Source organism: Centruroides sculpturatus, unplaced genomic scaffold (genome assembly GCF_000671375.1).
Source record: "Centruroides sculpturatus isolate CEXI.00-Female unplaced genomic scaffold, Cexi_2.0 scaffold307, whole genome shotgun sequence".
Classification (NCBI taxonomy): Eukaryota; Metazoa; Arthropoda; class Arachnida; order Scorpiones; family Buthidae; genus Centruroides; species Centruroides sculpturatus.
The window spans coordinates 520,326-536,968 of record NW_019384520.1 but is presented as its reverse complement, the minus strand read 5'-3'; the positions used below and the strand labels follow the sequence as shown (position 1 = coordinate 536,968).

At 27.9% G+C, this 16,643-nt stretch overlaps 2 protein-coding genes and 1 long non-coding RNA gene across 4 annotated transcripts; all 3 read right to left on the bottom strand.

Annotated features, from left to right (window-relative positions):
* Window positions 1–3,855: 3,855 nt before the first annotated feature.
* LOC111622727 (midnolin homolog) lies at window positions 3,856–9,664 on the bottom strand. Of its 2 annotated transcripts, none has more exons than XM_023365145.1 (7): window positions 9,478–9,664; window positions 8,850–9,049; window positions 8,218–8,260; window positions 8,073–8,133; window positions 7,482–7,531; window positions 7,231–7,402; window positions 3,856–6,592 (listed from the first exon to the last, which is right to left on the bottom strand). In XM_023365145.1, exons 2-7 carry the CDS (start codon window positions 9,032–9,034, stop codon window positions 6,408–6,410), a joined length of 696 nt encoding a protein of 231 aa, XP_023220913.1. In that variant the 5' UTR covers window positions 9,035–9,049; window positions 9,478–9,664; the 3' UTR covers window positions 3,856–6,407. The 2 variants fall into 2 exon arrangements, with proteins under 2 accessions (XP_023220913.1, XP_023220914.1); XM_023365146.1 differs by having other exon boundaries at window positions 8,082–8,133; window positions 9,478–9,661.
* A 540-nt stretch (window positions 9,665–10,204) lies between these two features.
* LOC111622713 lies at window positions 10,205–11,794 on the bottom strand. The gene is made up of 4 exons (XM_023365133.1): window positions 11,781–11,794; window positions 11,253–11,477; window positions 10,999–11,107; window positions 10,205–10,867 (listed from the first exon to the last, which is right to left on the bottom strand). Exons 2-4 carry the CDS (start codon window positions 11,445–11,447, stop codon window positions 10,329–10,331), a joined length of 843 nt encoding a protein of 280 aa, XP_023220901.1. The 5' UTR covers window positions 11,448–11,477; window positions 11,781–11,794; the 3' UTR covers window positions 10,205–10,328.
* Window positions 11,795–13,758: 1,964 nt separating this feature from the next.
* Window positions 13,759–14,812, bottom strand: LOC111622716. Its single transcript, XR_002756321.1, has 3 exons — window positions 14,756–14,812; window positions 14,504–14,675; window positions 13,759–13,797 (listed from the first exon to the last, which is right to left on the bottom strand). It is a non-coding gene; the product is annotated as an uncharacterized LOC111622716 (long non-coding RNA).
* Window positions 14,813–16,643: the final 1,831 nt, after the last annotated feature.

Sequence of the window (16,643 nt, the reverse complement as noted above, 5' to 3'; positions counted from 1 at the left end):
TTCTTCCATACTGCTACAGAAAACTTCCATACCATAATATCTTCTTATTCCTTCCAACTTAATTAATATAAAATTACTTCGGGATTATTTTTATTTCTAGATAAAACTACTTACAAAGTCAAATGAGAAATTTATGCAAGCATTTTAATTATTTTTAGTACGTCTGCGTGGTTTATTTTTTATTTTATTTTTTAAAATAAATTACCATTTTAGTCTGTGTACAGATGTGCTACGAACACAATGCTTTCTGCACCATTGCATGAAAAATAAACAAATTTTCCGATTTCTATGCGTGTTTTGCCGTTTGCGATACAAAGAAACTGGTAAAATACATTATAAATATTTGTAAAATATAAAAAAATGTAACGGTTTATTTAAATTTTATATGGCTTAATATAATTCTTCAATAAACTTAATTTTTGAAAAATTATTCCTCTTCATCGCTCTGGATGTTTTTCATATTGCTTTAATCACACCAAAATTTTAAACTTAATCCCATTTAATCCGTAAAGTTCTATGTAAAACGTTACCAGGATCGATCGATTTATGACAGAAGTTAAACAATGCTACATTTTATATTCCATGAAATCATTATTATTCAGGAAAGATCTCAAAAATCCCCACAAGAAGTTGTTAGACTTCCAGCAGGATTCTTCTTTTATATATATATATATATATTTTTTTTTTTTTAATATAAACTTTGTTTATTTTAGGTTCGTTCGTAGTATGAATGAATGGTATGAATAAATGCGATGCTCTTCATCCCTTGCAGTAGATGCTAGTTCATCATTTTGAGTGCAGGTGAATATTTATTCTCACTGTTCGACGGAAAGAGATTTGTGTTAAATCCTCCATAAGCTTAGTATATTCTAGAAAGTCATCTTTTCTGGCTAAAAGTGTAGAAAAAATAAAGAATGATAGCGTGCGGTTTGGAAAAAAAAAATGTATGTTTATATAGGGCCTATATACTCTCCAGTCTTGTTCATAATATAAGAATACTTTTAAAGCAATTTCTTGCTGATTAAAAATCAAACATTTATATACACATACGTATAAAAAAAAATCAAATGTGCAGAGTTTTATTGCAGAATTATAGTTTGATTGTAATATTATCGTCATTTGGGATGACTTCATTAGAATTTTATAGGTCCATAACAGTAAAGTCTTGTACTTTTTCTCCATTTTCTCTTAGAGTAAACACAAAAAACACATTAAAAATTATTCATTTATAGGAATTATTTACCTCATACATCTATATTTTATTTTATTTCTTAAAATTTTTAAAAGTTAATAAGATTTATTAAAAATTACTTCGCTCTCTTCGCTTAATTTATTCGACTTCCATTAATCAACGATAAATATGCTAAAAATTTCATCTAATTTCATTAATATTATTGGAAATTTTCGTAAAATTTTAAAACTTAAGTCGAATCTTTATAGGAAAAATATGGACAGAATAAAATATATCGTCATTAATTTTTAGAATTTACTTAATTTATTACGGTGAAAGTTGAGAAATATTTTATAAAAATGATGGAAGAAATAAAATATCAGTTTCACTTTACAAAATAAAATATTTAAAAACATGAAATAATAATAATAATAATAATAATATATTTAGTTCTATAAAAAGTATTACTTTATAAATCAATATTTCATTGAAATTTTTATTATATTAATCTATATAATTCAATAATTTTATTATAGTTTACGTAAGAAAAAAGAAAACTTTTAATTTTTATAACTAAAACTTAATAATCTTATTAAATATTAATTCGAGCAAATCCCGGATGAAAATAAATTAAAATTTACATGTTTAGTGTCAAAAACTATTTAAATTTTCATACTAATTACTACCCTAAATAAAATATTGACAAAATGTTATTATTTAAATATTAGCTTTAGAGAATAAATATTAATATTTAGAAAATTTTCATTTAGAATTATTAGATTAATTTCTAAATTAATAATAATATTTTAAAATGCAATTTTATTTTTTACTAAAATATTTTTATAAAAGCAATTATTTTATCGATAAAATATTCGAGATGTAATAAATTTTAAACGATTCAAAGTGTAATAATTAACAAAAAATTCACGTCATTTAACAATATTTTTTAACTTTTGTTGGGTTGTAATTTGAAAAAATTGTAGATTGTCTGTCTGTCTGCCTGTCTGTCCTTCTTTAATCTCTAGAACTGTGTCAGATAGATAAAATTCGAGACCAGATATGAAAATTTTAGGGGTAGTAGGCCCCGAATAACTATATAATAACTTCCAATCTAAACCGAAACTCACGTGATTTTAATTCAAAAAATGTTCCCCTGAATGGAGGATGACCGGCACGACTTCCTTTTTATCAGGAAAAGTATGATATACAGGAGTAAGCCACTATTACTTTGAGATGGAAAGCATATATTTTAAATGAAATAAATTAATAATGTGATTAAAAATTGCAGCTCGATGCCACAATAATTTTTGCACGTTCATTTTAAATGTAAATATTTTATTTCATTCTGTTTTAATGGAAAGTTTTATTAATTTGTTACTCATTAATGCTGATTATATGGACTAATTAAATAATTATATATCTAATAAAATATTATTTTATTTTAATTTTTTAATCTAGTTTATACAAAAAGCTTGGTTTCGTAATCGTAGATTTTATGTAGAGAAGACGTAAGCTTATATATCACATACAAGTTACATTATAATAATTGTAAAATATGGATATTGATAATTAAGACGACAATTAAGCCCGGTTACCTTAATTTAAATAATTAGATTTTGTAGAGATACGAAGTTGTTAATACGTTAAGAGCAATTTTGGATGCGATACATTTCCCTGATGTTACTTCTGTAATTTTCTCGCTTCAGAAAAAAAAAAAGGCAATGATACAATCGAAATTGTAAATTTTTGCTGTTAAAATTATCATTTTTCTCTTTAAAATATAGAAAATTTTAATAGTTAAGTTATTCGAAACGATAATTTGTAGTATGATATCAAGCAAAAAGATAGGGAAGAATGTCAAGAAGAATGATCAATAATCCGTTCTCTTCATCAGAAGTAAATTTAACTCTACATTCAGTGTTGTGACTTATCATTGATGAAGTTTTAAATTAATTATATACATATATATGAAGAAAAAAAAGAAAAAGATTCTTGTTGCAATGAAAGATAATTACTTGAATGGACAAAAATAAAAACGATCGATTTTTGCTTATCGACAATTTATTCATTTATTAATATGTTAGTGTTACGTATAGCTAGAAACTCTGAAAGGTAATCAGTAATTGGTACGATTATCTCCGTTTTCAATTAATTACAATAAAGTGACACTCGAAAGATTTATTTTTTTTAAATGAAATTTTTAATTTCCTTCTTAATCATGACATTTCGACAGTTCTTTAAATCCTTTAATGTTATTTAAAAGAAGAAGTCAAAGCACTTTACTGAAGGAGATGACCCATCTTGTTTACGATGGCTCCGTGAACTTTCATTAAATTACCAAGTACTACTTTTGTCTTTAAGCTTTTAAGCATTAAATATCGAGCTCATTACTATGACAACGAAATATCAGAAGTTTAGCGAGAATTTGAAACATTGGTTAAATTGTCTGAGTGTTTACAAAGGTAATAAACCAACTAAAACTAATGTATAATGCAATTTTATACTCAAACTAGAAAGCGAATAAATAGAAGTACATTAAACAAACATTGATAAATTTTATAAAATAATTAAAAGAATATTTTTATTCTTTACGAAATTTAATTTGATCTTGTTTAAATTATTTAATTCTCTCTTTAATCTTATTTCGCGATAAAGAACTATTAAAACTGAGACAAACACAAAGGAAATTTTTTCATTCGGTTTTTTTACTGTCAATTTTTATTAATTTTTTTATTTTTGTGTGTGTTTTTCGGTCGATTTGGCACATGGTGCAGTTAACAAAATTGTGCAAAATGCAAAAAAGACAATTACAGTGGTGCAAAATTTATATTCCTTTACAAGATTTCTTTGTTCGCATAACATTTAGAGTATGAACAATCACATCATTGAGCACTTTAAAACAATCGATTTGCATAATAGATAACATTATCAAAAGTGCGAGCAGAAGAATATTCTATAAAATAGGTGCAGCTACACATTAAATGTTTAAATCCAATTTAAATACAAAGAGTTATAAAAGAAAATGTATATATATACATATATATACGCTAATTATTATGAACAATATGTTATTTAATATTCTAGTAAGATTACAATGCTTTTGCAGATTTTTCCGGTCAATTTTACACGGATTTATTATTTCTTTTCCTACTTTTTCTTGACTTTACCCAATATTCTTTAAGTTACTTAAATTACAAGAGTAGTTATATTTAAATATTCAAATTTATTTTAATCCCTAAGCCAGAAAGGATTTTGATATTATAATCTGTTTGTTTGAAAGGAAGCCAGACACTGTGATCGAAATTAATGTAATTATTCATTACCATCAAGAGTTTTGGTAAACATGCATGCAAGTTATCCCAGTAATGCAAGAATAACTAATTGGATAAAGGAATTATACATATAAATTATTCTCGTGTTTTTCAAGTGGCAGTTAAACAGTTCTTTTTCTTGGTTACATATCCTTTTTAATGTCACAATGGAGGTTAAAACCTCGCTGAAACGCTTATTATTAGCTACTTTAAAAGTCGCATTCTTCTCTAAAGAATAATTTTAAGGTACAACAACATGTACATTTAACGAATAAAAGAGAAAAAAAAAACTGCACATAAAATAGAAAAGAAATTTTGCGACTTAATTGCATCGCGGTTCTAATTAAAAAACTATTCAGACTTTTTTCTTCAATGCACTCTTCTTTTTTTCCCTTCCTTACCACTGCATAAGCATTGTAAACTGTTTGTAATATTGGTTAATAAGCAAGATATGATTAATTTTTAGAAATTGAATGATGAAAATGTCGAAACTTTCGTTGTCTTTTTTTACCGTTTCGACACTATTTTTTCCTACTTTTAGGCCTATCCATTATGCGATGTACAGTACAATTACAACAGACAATAATATAGCGTAGAGTTGCCAGATTTCCCGGATTTTTCTCGACTGCCATTTAGCGACACGTAGGACTTTAAAACGGTTCCTACAATAAAGCATCTTTTACTTTTTCCACATTTTAAATGTATTCCTGTCGCTGACAGAATAAAAATACACATTTATTGTATGTCACAATATCTTTCGGGAAGAACACATTTTTTCCCCGAACCAAGAATCTGGCAACACTAATATAGCACGATAAATAAATAGTAAAACATCTCGAGATTTCCACAATTTTCTAAACTAAAACATTATAATAATAATAAAAAAATTAAATAATAAAACGATTATTAATTCTTAAGTAGAAAAATAAAAAAAAGTTTTGCGACTTGATGGAACTACTTACATTGTTTTGTTGTTGCTAGAATAGAAAGTTGCCAAAATATAATTACCAAACACAAAAAAAAATCAATATTTTTTTAAATAAAACAAATATAAATGTAAATTAAATATAAAATATTATAAATCTCATACATTAAAAAAAATAAAAGGAAAATGAATAAAACGAATATTCACACGCCGACGTATCACAAATATTACGATGATTTTTTTTTTATTTGGCAACACTACGTCATGCCACAATTATTTTTGCGCGAAAAAGTACTATAAAAATAATTCAAATTATGCGAAATTTCGGAACTTTTCACTCCAACAATTTCCATTACAACATCGGAATTAGGTTTTATAAAGTATTAAGTAATTACTTAATATAACGAAATACATTTTTTTGCCTTTGGTTTTTCTTTTTTAAAAGGGCAAAACTCTAGAGATTAGAAGACAGAAAGGCAATGTGTCAGAAGAAGAAGAAGAAGAAGAAGAAGAAGAAGAAAAAAAAAAAATCGATAATATCCATTTTCTTGACATTACAACAATTGTACACGATTTCGATGATGATGTAATTCACAAAATTGGCTTTAGAGAAATATTAAATTTGCATATATCTAATAAAATTATATTTAATTTTTAGTCGTTGGATTATTTCATTGTTTCGAATCGTTTCTTTGGTCCGTTTTGTCATCGATACAAGAATTGATTGTAAAATTTAACGCCTAAAATATTCTCGGATACAGTTTTATTTTATTTTATTTTTTTAAATATATTCCTTTTTTTCTGGCATAAAAAATAAAATATGTTGCAAAGACCGAATTGCAAATTGTAAATTTCGTATTTATCGAATAATAATTTTTTTTTTGGCACATTTTAAACCGTCACATAAAAGAAATTGTTTAAAATAAATAACGTATATACTGTATTTATATAATATATAATATATATATATTAATAATAATCGTTTTCCTTATATTTTACCTTACGGTTTGTCGTTTTCTTCTTTGCATATTCCAGTTTGATTTTTAGATTGATTAGAATTTCCTTCTTTATAATAACAAGTCAGTCCTTTCGAACACATACATGAATTCCAACATTGTTTACCCACCGAAACATTCATCTGTACACAAACTCTTTCTTTTCCATTTCGAATTTGGCAACAGGAACCTTACAATAACAGGAAGAAAAAAAAAAGTAAAGTAAATTCAATTTTGGTTTGCCACTAGAAGCGTTAAAAAATAAAATTTGCATTCAACTTTAGTTTAATCCTTAAGTAAAAATTTCCTTTTTTTTTCCTTATTATTTAAGAGCCTAAACTTTTGTTTGCACTTTGAAAAAATAAGAAAAAAAATTTGAATATAATTTAGTAATTAACATTAAAATAATTTTTTTTATAGTTCAAATATTTATTTTAAACATTAATGCTGATTTAATTTATAATTTTTTTCGTCCTAAATGAAAGATAAAAATCAAGTAAGATTGAGCGTATACGAAGATCATCATTGAAGAATTACGTGTCTTAAGCTCGCCATTAAAAAAAATTGTATATAATTCAAACCGATTCAACCTAATCATTACAAAAATCACATATAATTCAGGTCATAAAACCTAACGGCTAAGAAAAATTACGTGTAGTTTAGACGATTCGACCTAACCATTAAAAAACGTTACTGCAGACAAATTTCTTTCAGATACATCAACCTAACCGCTTGAGAAAATTACATACGATAGAACATACTTCGATATATATATATATATTTTAAATAATATAAAAAGATAAGAATTAATAATTATACGTAACTTACCTGGTAGGCAATTCTTGTTCGTTTTGCAAGTGGATGTGGAATTGGGTCGAACAGTCGTCACCGATTTAGTTGCACTCGGTATAGATGTAGTAGCTGGAGCATTTGTTTTTTTCTGTTGCTGTAATTCAGATAATGTTTTCCCTTTGACCGTCACATTCGAATTTATATACTTCTACATAAAGTATTGTTTCCTTTTTAGTATATTATAATCATTCATAAACACTACACTCGATTTTATTAGGAGTAATTACCTTTTCTACGTCATCGATGAGCTTCCTATTGATATGATTGTCGGGATTTTCTGTTTTCGGATAAGGGAGAAAAAAAAAATAATAATAATAAAAAATTCGTGTTTTAATCTTTTCTTTTGTAATTAGAAAACTTATCGCGAGTGATGCTAGGCGATCGTTAAGTGGGATTTGGCATGAAGACGGTTAATTACGAAAGAGTTAATGCGAGAAAGACTTAACGATTTTATCAGTGAAGTAAGAATTAAACATTGAATTATTTATATTTAATATATTTTTTAATTAATTATTAATCTAATATTTTTCTTTTTTTTTAATTTCTCTAATATTTAAATTAATCAAATAAGCAATTAATTTTGAAAAATTTAATTGATGTATATTGTAATTTTGAAGCAGGTGTTTTAATTGATGAGAGAGAGAGTGTGATATATGTACTGTATATATAAAATGCTAATGGTGTTACTGAATGAATCATCCTAACCTTTCATACATAAATCAATCATGTTGCTGTAAAAGTAAGCTTTAGGGATGGTACAGAGGTATGATATAGGAAATAAGCTGAAGTGTCGCCAATCTTGTTTTATATTTTCTTACCTTGCTTACCTCTTATTTTATGTTTTTCATTTTCACTTTTCGCATCGATAGCATTCGTTCCCTAAGGGGAAGAATTTTGTATTTGTAAAATTCACAGTATTTTATTCAAAACATTCATTCTAATCTACTACATAAAAATACGTACTCTTTCCGAAGGCGAGATTCCATCTCCGACTAAGTCATTTTCGCTAAATAATAGAAAAAAAGAGAAAAAAAGAGAGGAAATTATCCCATTTCGGAAGAGTCGAACGAGCAACAAAGATTAAAAAGAAAACAGGAAAAAAGAAATTAAATCTTGCATTATTTCTCCACTAGAAAAAAGTAGACATGCAGTCGCCAATAAGAATCGAACCGTCGTCTGTATGTCGCTGCTTTGTATCCCCAGGATGCACCAGGGCGCCAGGTTATGTAGCGGAAAGCATAATATTCCCCAACAATATCGAAGCTTCTACCCAACGTAAAAGCTTCGAATACATTAAATTAGATTCTGTTGGAGTTTATTGAGAACTTGTGCATTAGCGCCAAGCTATGTTTCACTGTAAAAGCCATCAATGAAACGGTAACTGAAAGTAGCCAGAGATTCCCATAGGGGATAACACAGTTGGCCAGATAAAGGCCAGCGAGTGCGTTTCGCTGTTTGCTTTTTCACTTTCCAATAATTTTAAGAACGGGCTTACATTCCTCAAATATCCATCGGACTATTAGCTTTTAAAATAACTAAAAACTAAAAGAATATAACGTTTCTTTTTTATAAAAAAAATATATATATATCCCGACCTGTTTGGTGAATTATGTCTATTTTTTCCGGAGTAAGTATGCTTGTATTCCTCGATTAATTCACGATTCTTGGAATGGTGATGATGGTGGTGATGATGATGGTGATGATGATGCTTTTTCCCCAATCCGATATGCACAGTTATCATCAATATTAAAATCACCAAAGTCGACACGGCTTTCTTCATTTTCGTTCGACTTTACTATAAATAAATAAATAGTAAACTCGTGCAAAAATATATAAACGCAACNTCCGTAAAGTTCTATGTAAAACGTTACCAGGATCGATCGATTTATGACAGAAGTTAAACAATGCTACATTTTATATTCCATGAAATCATTATTATTCAGGAAAGATCTCAAAAATCCCCACAAGAAGTTGTTAGACTTCCAGCAGGATTCTTCTTTTATATATATATATATATATTTATAATCCGCCATTTTGCTTTTAAATTTATACAATTCAAAACATTAATATTATCGCGGAAACATCTTCAAATTTATGGCGGAAGATTAAATTTAATAATTTCTTCGAGAGTTAAATAATTTTTCGAATAAAATTTGAAATATTTTAATCGGTTTTAAGTGCAATTATTAATATATTAAGGAAGGCAAAAACGCATTGACTTACCAAGCACTGCAGCTACGTCAACTGCTTCTCCTTGTCTGGCGTGATCACGAGGTCTGCTCCCTTTTATAGAGGTCCACGGAGATCGAAGAAAAGGAGATGCGAAACAACCAACGGATGTGCCGATTTTAATTGATGTTCTAGTTAATTGAAGAGGATTTAACGCCTTGCCAAGCGCCACAGATGGTACATGACTCATTCGATTCCCAACCCCTGACAAGGCTTCATTTTCTTTATCATTAATGTTATCGAGTGAAAACAACTTGAAGGGGGACGAACGTTATTTCTAATGCTATTTTCTTTACGCGATTTACTTGTATATATTATCGCTGGCAATTTTTGTCAACCGAACATTACACCGAATCGTTTTTTTGAGTTGCCATAAAAATGTACCTCAGACAATTAGTTGCAATTAATGAAACTGTTTTGGGGTGTAATTGCAAAGAAGAACGTACTTCAACAGCCAACGCCACTAATCTGTCTACTGTTTATCGATTACTTTACTGAAGTCTTTGTAGTGTATAAAGCTATTCGGATCTGTCCTTTGAGGCATGCAAATTTCCATCATGCCTTGGCTCGTTTAAGTTATTGAACAAGTTAAATTGCCTTTCCCTCCGTAACGGGTGAACCTTTTAACGTTTAGTGTTTACGTTAAAAATAATATATTAATATTACACACAAAAAATAATAATATTATTATTATCTTTATTACTAAATAACACAAAAAAAATTCAAATTTCTTACATAAATAAAGTCATTTAGGATAATGTAACAGAGTTTTTTTTAACGTGTATAAAAGGGGGGCCTATGTACAGATGTATTTTTATTAAATTGTTTGGCACATGGCGAATGGGTTAACATTCGAATTTCTCCCAAGAAGACGTTTTTGGTTTGTAAGAGGGCACCAAAGTACAATTTGTAAACGGATACTCTTGGCATATTATCGCTTTCACAGAAGCCATTAAAGATTCGGGAGATTTGATAACAGTGGCTACTCCACAATAACAAACATCCGAGGTGTTGTTTTCCGAACACCAAAATCTCACCCGAATTTTTTTAACGTATACACCATTGTCTGTTACTTCTTCGGATATCTCCTCTTGCCTGCTATCGGTTTTTGTAACCGTAACATTTTTATTTCTCGATACTATTTGATATTTATCTCCGGGTCGTACCACTTGTATGGAGAAACAATATCCATCAGCATAACTGTCCGACCAAAAATAGCTACGATTTTTATTAAGGTTTCCATCGTGAAACGTCAGTCGTTTGCCATACCCCATTCCAACAGTTTTAAGCCAAAGTGCCTCACCACCAAACAGATAGTTTTCTGTATTGATAAGGCGTACACGATACCTGAAACCAGGTACGATGCGCCGATCTACATACGTACCTACAGAGAAAAAAAAAATAAATGAATAATTTCCTTACTCTAAATTCCAAATAGAGTAATATATCTGTTTTGAATCCCGTGATATATTTTTATTATATACGTAGTCAATAAGTAACAGTAACCTTCCTTACCTATGACTGGAAGTTCGTGAGATTGAATGTCACTGACAATATACGAAGTAGGAACATCTGTAATATCTTCTCCTTTTAATATTTTAAAATCTCGAAGATTAAATATTTGCTAAATAAACAGGAAAACAAATTTTATAATAATATTTAAATACAAGTTTAAAAAAATAATAACAACAAAACAAAAAATCTAATCTCTTCCCTTTATAATCGAATTACTTAATTAAATGACAACATGAAAAAAAAATTAAACTTACTTTTTGTTTATTAACCTCTTCCGGAGAGTCACATTTAGGCGTATGTAGACAATCTTCGAATAAAAGTTCCCTTTCTAGACTACCACACACGTCACACTCGTTATGTTTCCACTTTAACAGCGACCAGGGGTGAATCGAAACACCAGTTTTATTAATTCCAACAGATTCGCTCCTAATTAAACTATCCGATTGCATTTCTCGAATCACAAAAATATGCTTAATTTTCTGCAAAAAAAATATATAATAATTTATATTTTTACTCGACTTATTAAGTAAATTTTCTCTTTGTTTTTGCTAGAGCAGAAAATTGACCTTTTTTTCTTTCCTCTTTCTTTTCCAATCTTTACTTCTACTCTAGCGGAAAAAATGTTAATTACACTTTTTTTTATATTAGTAAATATACTTAATTTTCGAATATTTTCTAGAATTTTCTTATTGTAAATTAAGTAAAACAAAAAAACGGTTTTAAAACGTGTTTTGAAACTAACCCAATTTCAAAAGTAACAGAGAATGTTGCGCATACAGTACCTGGTTTTCTTGCCTAGGAATCTGTAACAGTTGTCAGTAGTCGAACAGGAAACGATTTTATAGGCCTTTCCACGTTTTGATCATCAGGGGGATTGGCCGAGTCTGATAACTTACACGTGATTCCTTATCAGTGATTGGACTGCTACTTTTATACTAGTCACATGCCCGATACACGTGAAGGGTATTTTATAGCACGTGTAATTTGTTTTTATATATATATCGGCCTATACACATACTATTTTCAAATATTTTAACCTATTACAAAACAGGTCAGACTCATTCAAGTACGTTCCTTGTCCTCATTTATCACAATTTCGGTGTGACTTCAACTTTTTTTTTCTTTTAAATTAATCAATGTTTAGTGTATGGTAATTCGGTCATCGTCGAGCCGTGATCGAACTTTAAATGTTATTTATTACGGTCTAAAAATAATATTTATTCGTTAAATGTAAACAAACAATCATTTAAATTCCTCCATTCTCTTAATAGCACGTTTGTTTTTTTTTTTTTTTTTTTTTTTTTTGTTTACGTGGAAATTATTGGATAATTTATTTGTGGTTACGGCATAAATACACACGCTTTAACTGTAACGAAGAATTTAAATTAAAGGGCGAGTTTAATTAAACTTTATCCAATTTTTCGCTATTATATTCACTTAAAACGTTGGAAAATTATTAAAATTTTCTTAGAATTACTTCCGTTTTTTTTTGTTTTTTTAAACTAGAAACAAAAAATATATTTTAATTAAACTTTTTATGGCCGTCCGGGTGTGATATCGAGCATATTTAACACAATTTATTGCATTTTAAAACAAAACTATGCTTCATAAACACGTGATTTTAATGGTTTAAGAGGGAAAGTGAATGTTTAAATTTTAACAATTTACACGGTGTTTATCATATTATGTCATATTCTAATCGATAAACGGCTTAAAAATAACTATCTTATCTTTTACGCTTGCGTTAATCGTGATTGTTTCCCTTTAAACTATGACAAAATGGCTAACCGAGTCTTAAATCAAGCTCGAATCTTATTAAAATTACACTCTTCCGACCTTAAAAATGTCGTCAAGATGAGAATATGATTGAAAGTTCATCGGAAATCAACCCGAAAGCGGTCGTTACACCCAAAGTATAGGATTAATTAATGCNCTAACCGAGTCTTAAATCAAGCTCGAATCTTATTAAAATTACACTCTTCCGACCTTAAAAATGTCGTCAAGATGAGAATATGATTGAAAGTTCATCGGAAATCAACCCGAAAGCGGTCGTTACACCCAAAGTATAGGATTAATTAATGCGCTACTACTATAAACTTTTCAAGGTTTCCTTCCTTTGACCTTTATTAATCTTATCATTAATACATATTTTTTTTTTAATTTTAATGAATGAAGTTTCATAAATTCTTATGAATGAACGTAAACTTAGCAACGAATGACCGCTTTCTTTTAAATCAATAATATTGCTAAATTATCTTCTCTCGATAATTTCATATTTTAAATTCCTGAATGGGAATGGAAAATTCATTGCACGTGTTTGGAATTACAGAATTCACGCTTTTATTTTTAATATTTAAGTAAAAAAAATATATATATATTATATTTTTTTAAACTTTTTTTCCCTCCTCCTTTGGAGAGAGAGCATACTTTCGAAGACTTTTCTAACGGAAGAAAATGACTTTAAATATGTTTTTTTTAAAGAAAATATGGCTTTAAAACGTATAAAATTGATATAAAACATGTTTTTCCAGTTTAAAAATAGTCTTAAATACGTTTTTCTGTTAAAAAAAATTGATTGTAAACATGTTTTTATACTACAAAAGACGACTAAACATATTTCCCATTATAAAACATATTTAGAAATGATATTTCTGATAGAAAAACAAGCCTGAAAAGTCATTTTTTTCGATTAAAAAAAATTGAAAAAATGACATTTATAATCCAAATTTTTAAATTTCAATTTGTTTTGTAATGAAANACAAACTCTTTCTTTTCCATTTCGAATTTGGCAACAGGAACCTTACAATAACAGGAAGAAAAAAAAAAGTAAAGTAAATTCAATTTTGGTTTGCCACTAGAAGCGTTAAAAAATAAAATTTGCATTCAACTTTAGTTTAATCCTTAAGTAAAAATTTCCTTTTTTTTTCCTTATTATTTAAGAGCCTAAACTTTTGTTTGCACTTTGAAAAAATAAGAAAAAAAATTTGAATATAATTTAGTAATTAACATTAAAATAATTTTTTTTATAGTTCAAATATTTATTTTAAACATTAATGCTGATTTAATTTATAATTTTTTTCGTCCTAAATGAAAGATAAAAATCAAGTAAGATTGAGCGTATACGAAGATCATCATTGAAGAATTACGTGTCTTAAGCTCGCCATTAAAAAAAATTGTATATAATTCAAACCGATTCAACCTAATCATTACAAAAATCACATATAATTCAGGTCATAAAACCTAACGGCTAAGAAAAATTACGTGTAGTTTAGACGATTCGACCTAACCATTAAAAAACGTTACTGCAGACAAATTTCTTTCAGATACATCAACCTAACCGCTTGAGAAAATTACATACGATAGAACATACTTCGATATATATATATATATATATATACATTAACACGCAATCTTGTTTAAGAAGAGGACGATAAAATTATATATATATGTATATTTTTTTTAAATAATATAAAAAGATAAGAATTAATAATTATACGTAACTTACCTGGTAGGCAATTCTTGTTCGTTTTGCAAGTGGATGTGGAATTGGGTCGAACAGTCGTCACCGATTTAGTTGCACTCGGTATAGATGTAGTAGCTGGAGCATTTGTTTTTTTCTGTTGCTGTAATTCAGATAATGTTTTCCCTTTGACCGTCACATTCGAATTTATATACTTCTACATAAAGTATTGTTTCCTTTTTAGTATATTATAATCATTCATAAACACTACACTCGATTTTATTAGGAGTAAATTACCTTTTCTACGTCATCGATGAGCTTCCTATTGATATGATTGTCGGGATTTTCTGTTTTCGGATAAGGGAGAAAAAAATAATAATAATAATAAAGTTCAACGGCGTATTAATTAATAAAAATTCCATATGAAAGACATAAAATGGAGCAAGGTACTATACATTTTTTGAACCTGGACTCACGAGTCACTGATCGGTGAAGGTCTAAAGGTTGCTGTTCTTTCATATTCTTTAACCTTTCTCTAAAACCTTGAACTGTTTTTTTGAATTTTGATATTGATTCCCAATGGCAATTTTATTTAGCTTTTATGTTTTCTTCCATTTTCTCTCCTCCTCCTCCTCCTCCTCCTCCTCTTCTTCTTACTTCCGTTGGATAGGTTTATTTTTAATAAATATTTATGTTATAAAATTCTGTATCTGTTGCGAATTTCTTTTCTTTCAGAAGCTCCCGAAACACGAAATGAAAGTGGAGTGTAATTATCTGAATTGCACATTTTGGCCCGGGTGGAAAAATCTATTAAGTAATGTTATGTTTTCAGTTGGTCGTTCATTCGCTTATTTTCAATATCTTTCCAGGAAAATTGATTTAGAAAATATCCTAAATCCTTTCTATTTACCTTTTTTTATTTTATTATTATATACACCTTTTTTAACTTATTTCTTGCAATGTGTTTATTACAAAAATTTTTGATTGAATGCGTTTTTATGGAATCAAACTGGAAATTTTTCTAACGCTACATGTCTTTACACTTTGGAAATTGAAGCAGAGTTTATAATAAATGGAAACATTTTGATCGATAAGGAATGAAAATAAACGGAAAATATAATCGTTTTATCATTGATATCATTCATATTATTTTATTTATTTTTATAATTAATTAATATATTTACCTTAATGGAGATTTGTAAACGTAGAAGTGACAATTACTATGACTGATCCTGTGTAAATCTTTCGTTTTCTTTTGCCGTTTTACCTGTACAATCGGAAGGGTACTGAACAGAAGATGATGATGATGATGATGATATATTATATCACCACTTTCACTTTATTGCACATAAAGTGATATTATTTGCAATGATGATGATGATGATGCATTAAATAATCATATAATACATGATGATGATGATGATGATAAGATTTTTAAATGGAAAAATGCAACTGAATAGGGATAATATTGTACAACTCATTTCATTCTTTGTCGTGTTACCCGTATAATCGAAAGAGTATTAAACTGATGCTAATGATGATATTTATATATAGGCCTACTGTAGGGCCTATATATAAATAGCGCTATACAAAAATAATTAAATAAACTTTAAAATAATCGGTAAATAAACTTTAATTCCGTGAATTAAGAAGTTATGAGTTAACAAAGTTAAAAATTAAGTAAAAGTAGGTTATTTCGATCGAATTTTTAACTTAAATCAATGAAAACTTTTACAGTTTACAAGAAACAGAATCAGTGGAAAAACCAGTTATAAAGTCACACAAGGACATGACGAATCCTGCAAATCAATAAAAAAAAAATAAAAGTACTCTCTCGATTATCCGTGCATGTTCTTAAGAAAATCAATAATTCGAGAAAATTAATTTTTAAATCGAATATAATACGTAGTAGAAGATTTTATTTTCTTTTAAAAAAATAATAATTTAAAAAAAGAGGAAATTATTCATTTCTTCTTTTTCGTATTTTCTGATAAATTCTAAATTCTATTGAAAAGGAAACAAAAATATTTGATCAAATAGAAATTTTATCGATCTTTTTAAGATAATCCCAAACGATATATGTTAGACAGAAACACGCCACAGAATTTACATAAATCTTATATTGTTAAAAATAATAAATAAATAAATGAAATTTCACGAATAATCGAACGTATTTTATGTAATT

Coding starts and splice junctions, on each gene's coding strand:
- LOC111622727 (XM_023365145.1), bottom strand. CDS start 9,034: ATGAAGAAAGCCGTGTCGACTTTGGTGATTTTAATATTGATGATAACT. Junction 8,261..8,849: donor AGACATAATTCACCAAACAG/GTCGGGATATAT, acceptor TCTATTATTTAG/CGAAAATGACTTAGTCGGAG. Junction 7,532..8,072: donor TAAAATAAGAGGTAAGCAAG/GTAAGAAAATAT, acceptor ATCCGAAAACAG/AAAATCCCGACAATCATATC.
- LOC111622713 (XM_023365133.1), bottom strand. CDS start 11,447: ATGCAATCGGATAGTTTAATTAGGAGCGAATCTGTTGGAATTAATAAA. Junction 11,108..11,252: donor AAGAGGTTAATAAACAAAAA/GTAAGTTTAATT, acceptor CTGTTTATTTAG/CAAATATTTAATCTTCGAGA. Junction 10,868..10,998: donor TCACGAACTTCCAGTCATAG/GTAAGGAAGGTT, acceptor TTTTCTCTGTAG/GTACGTATGTAGATCGGCGC.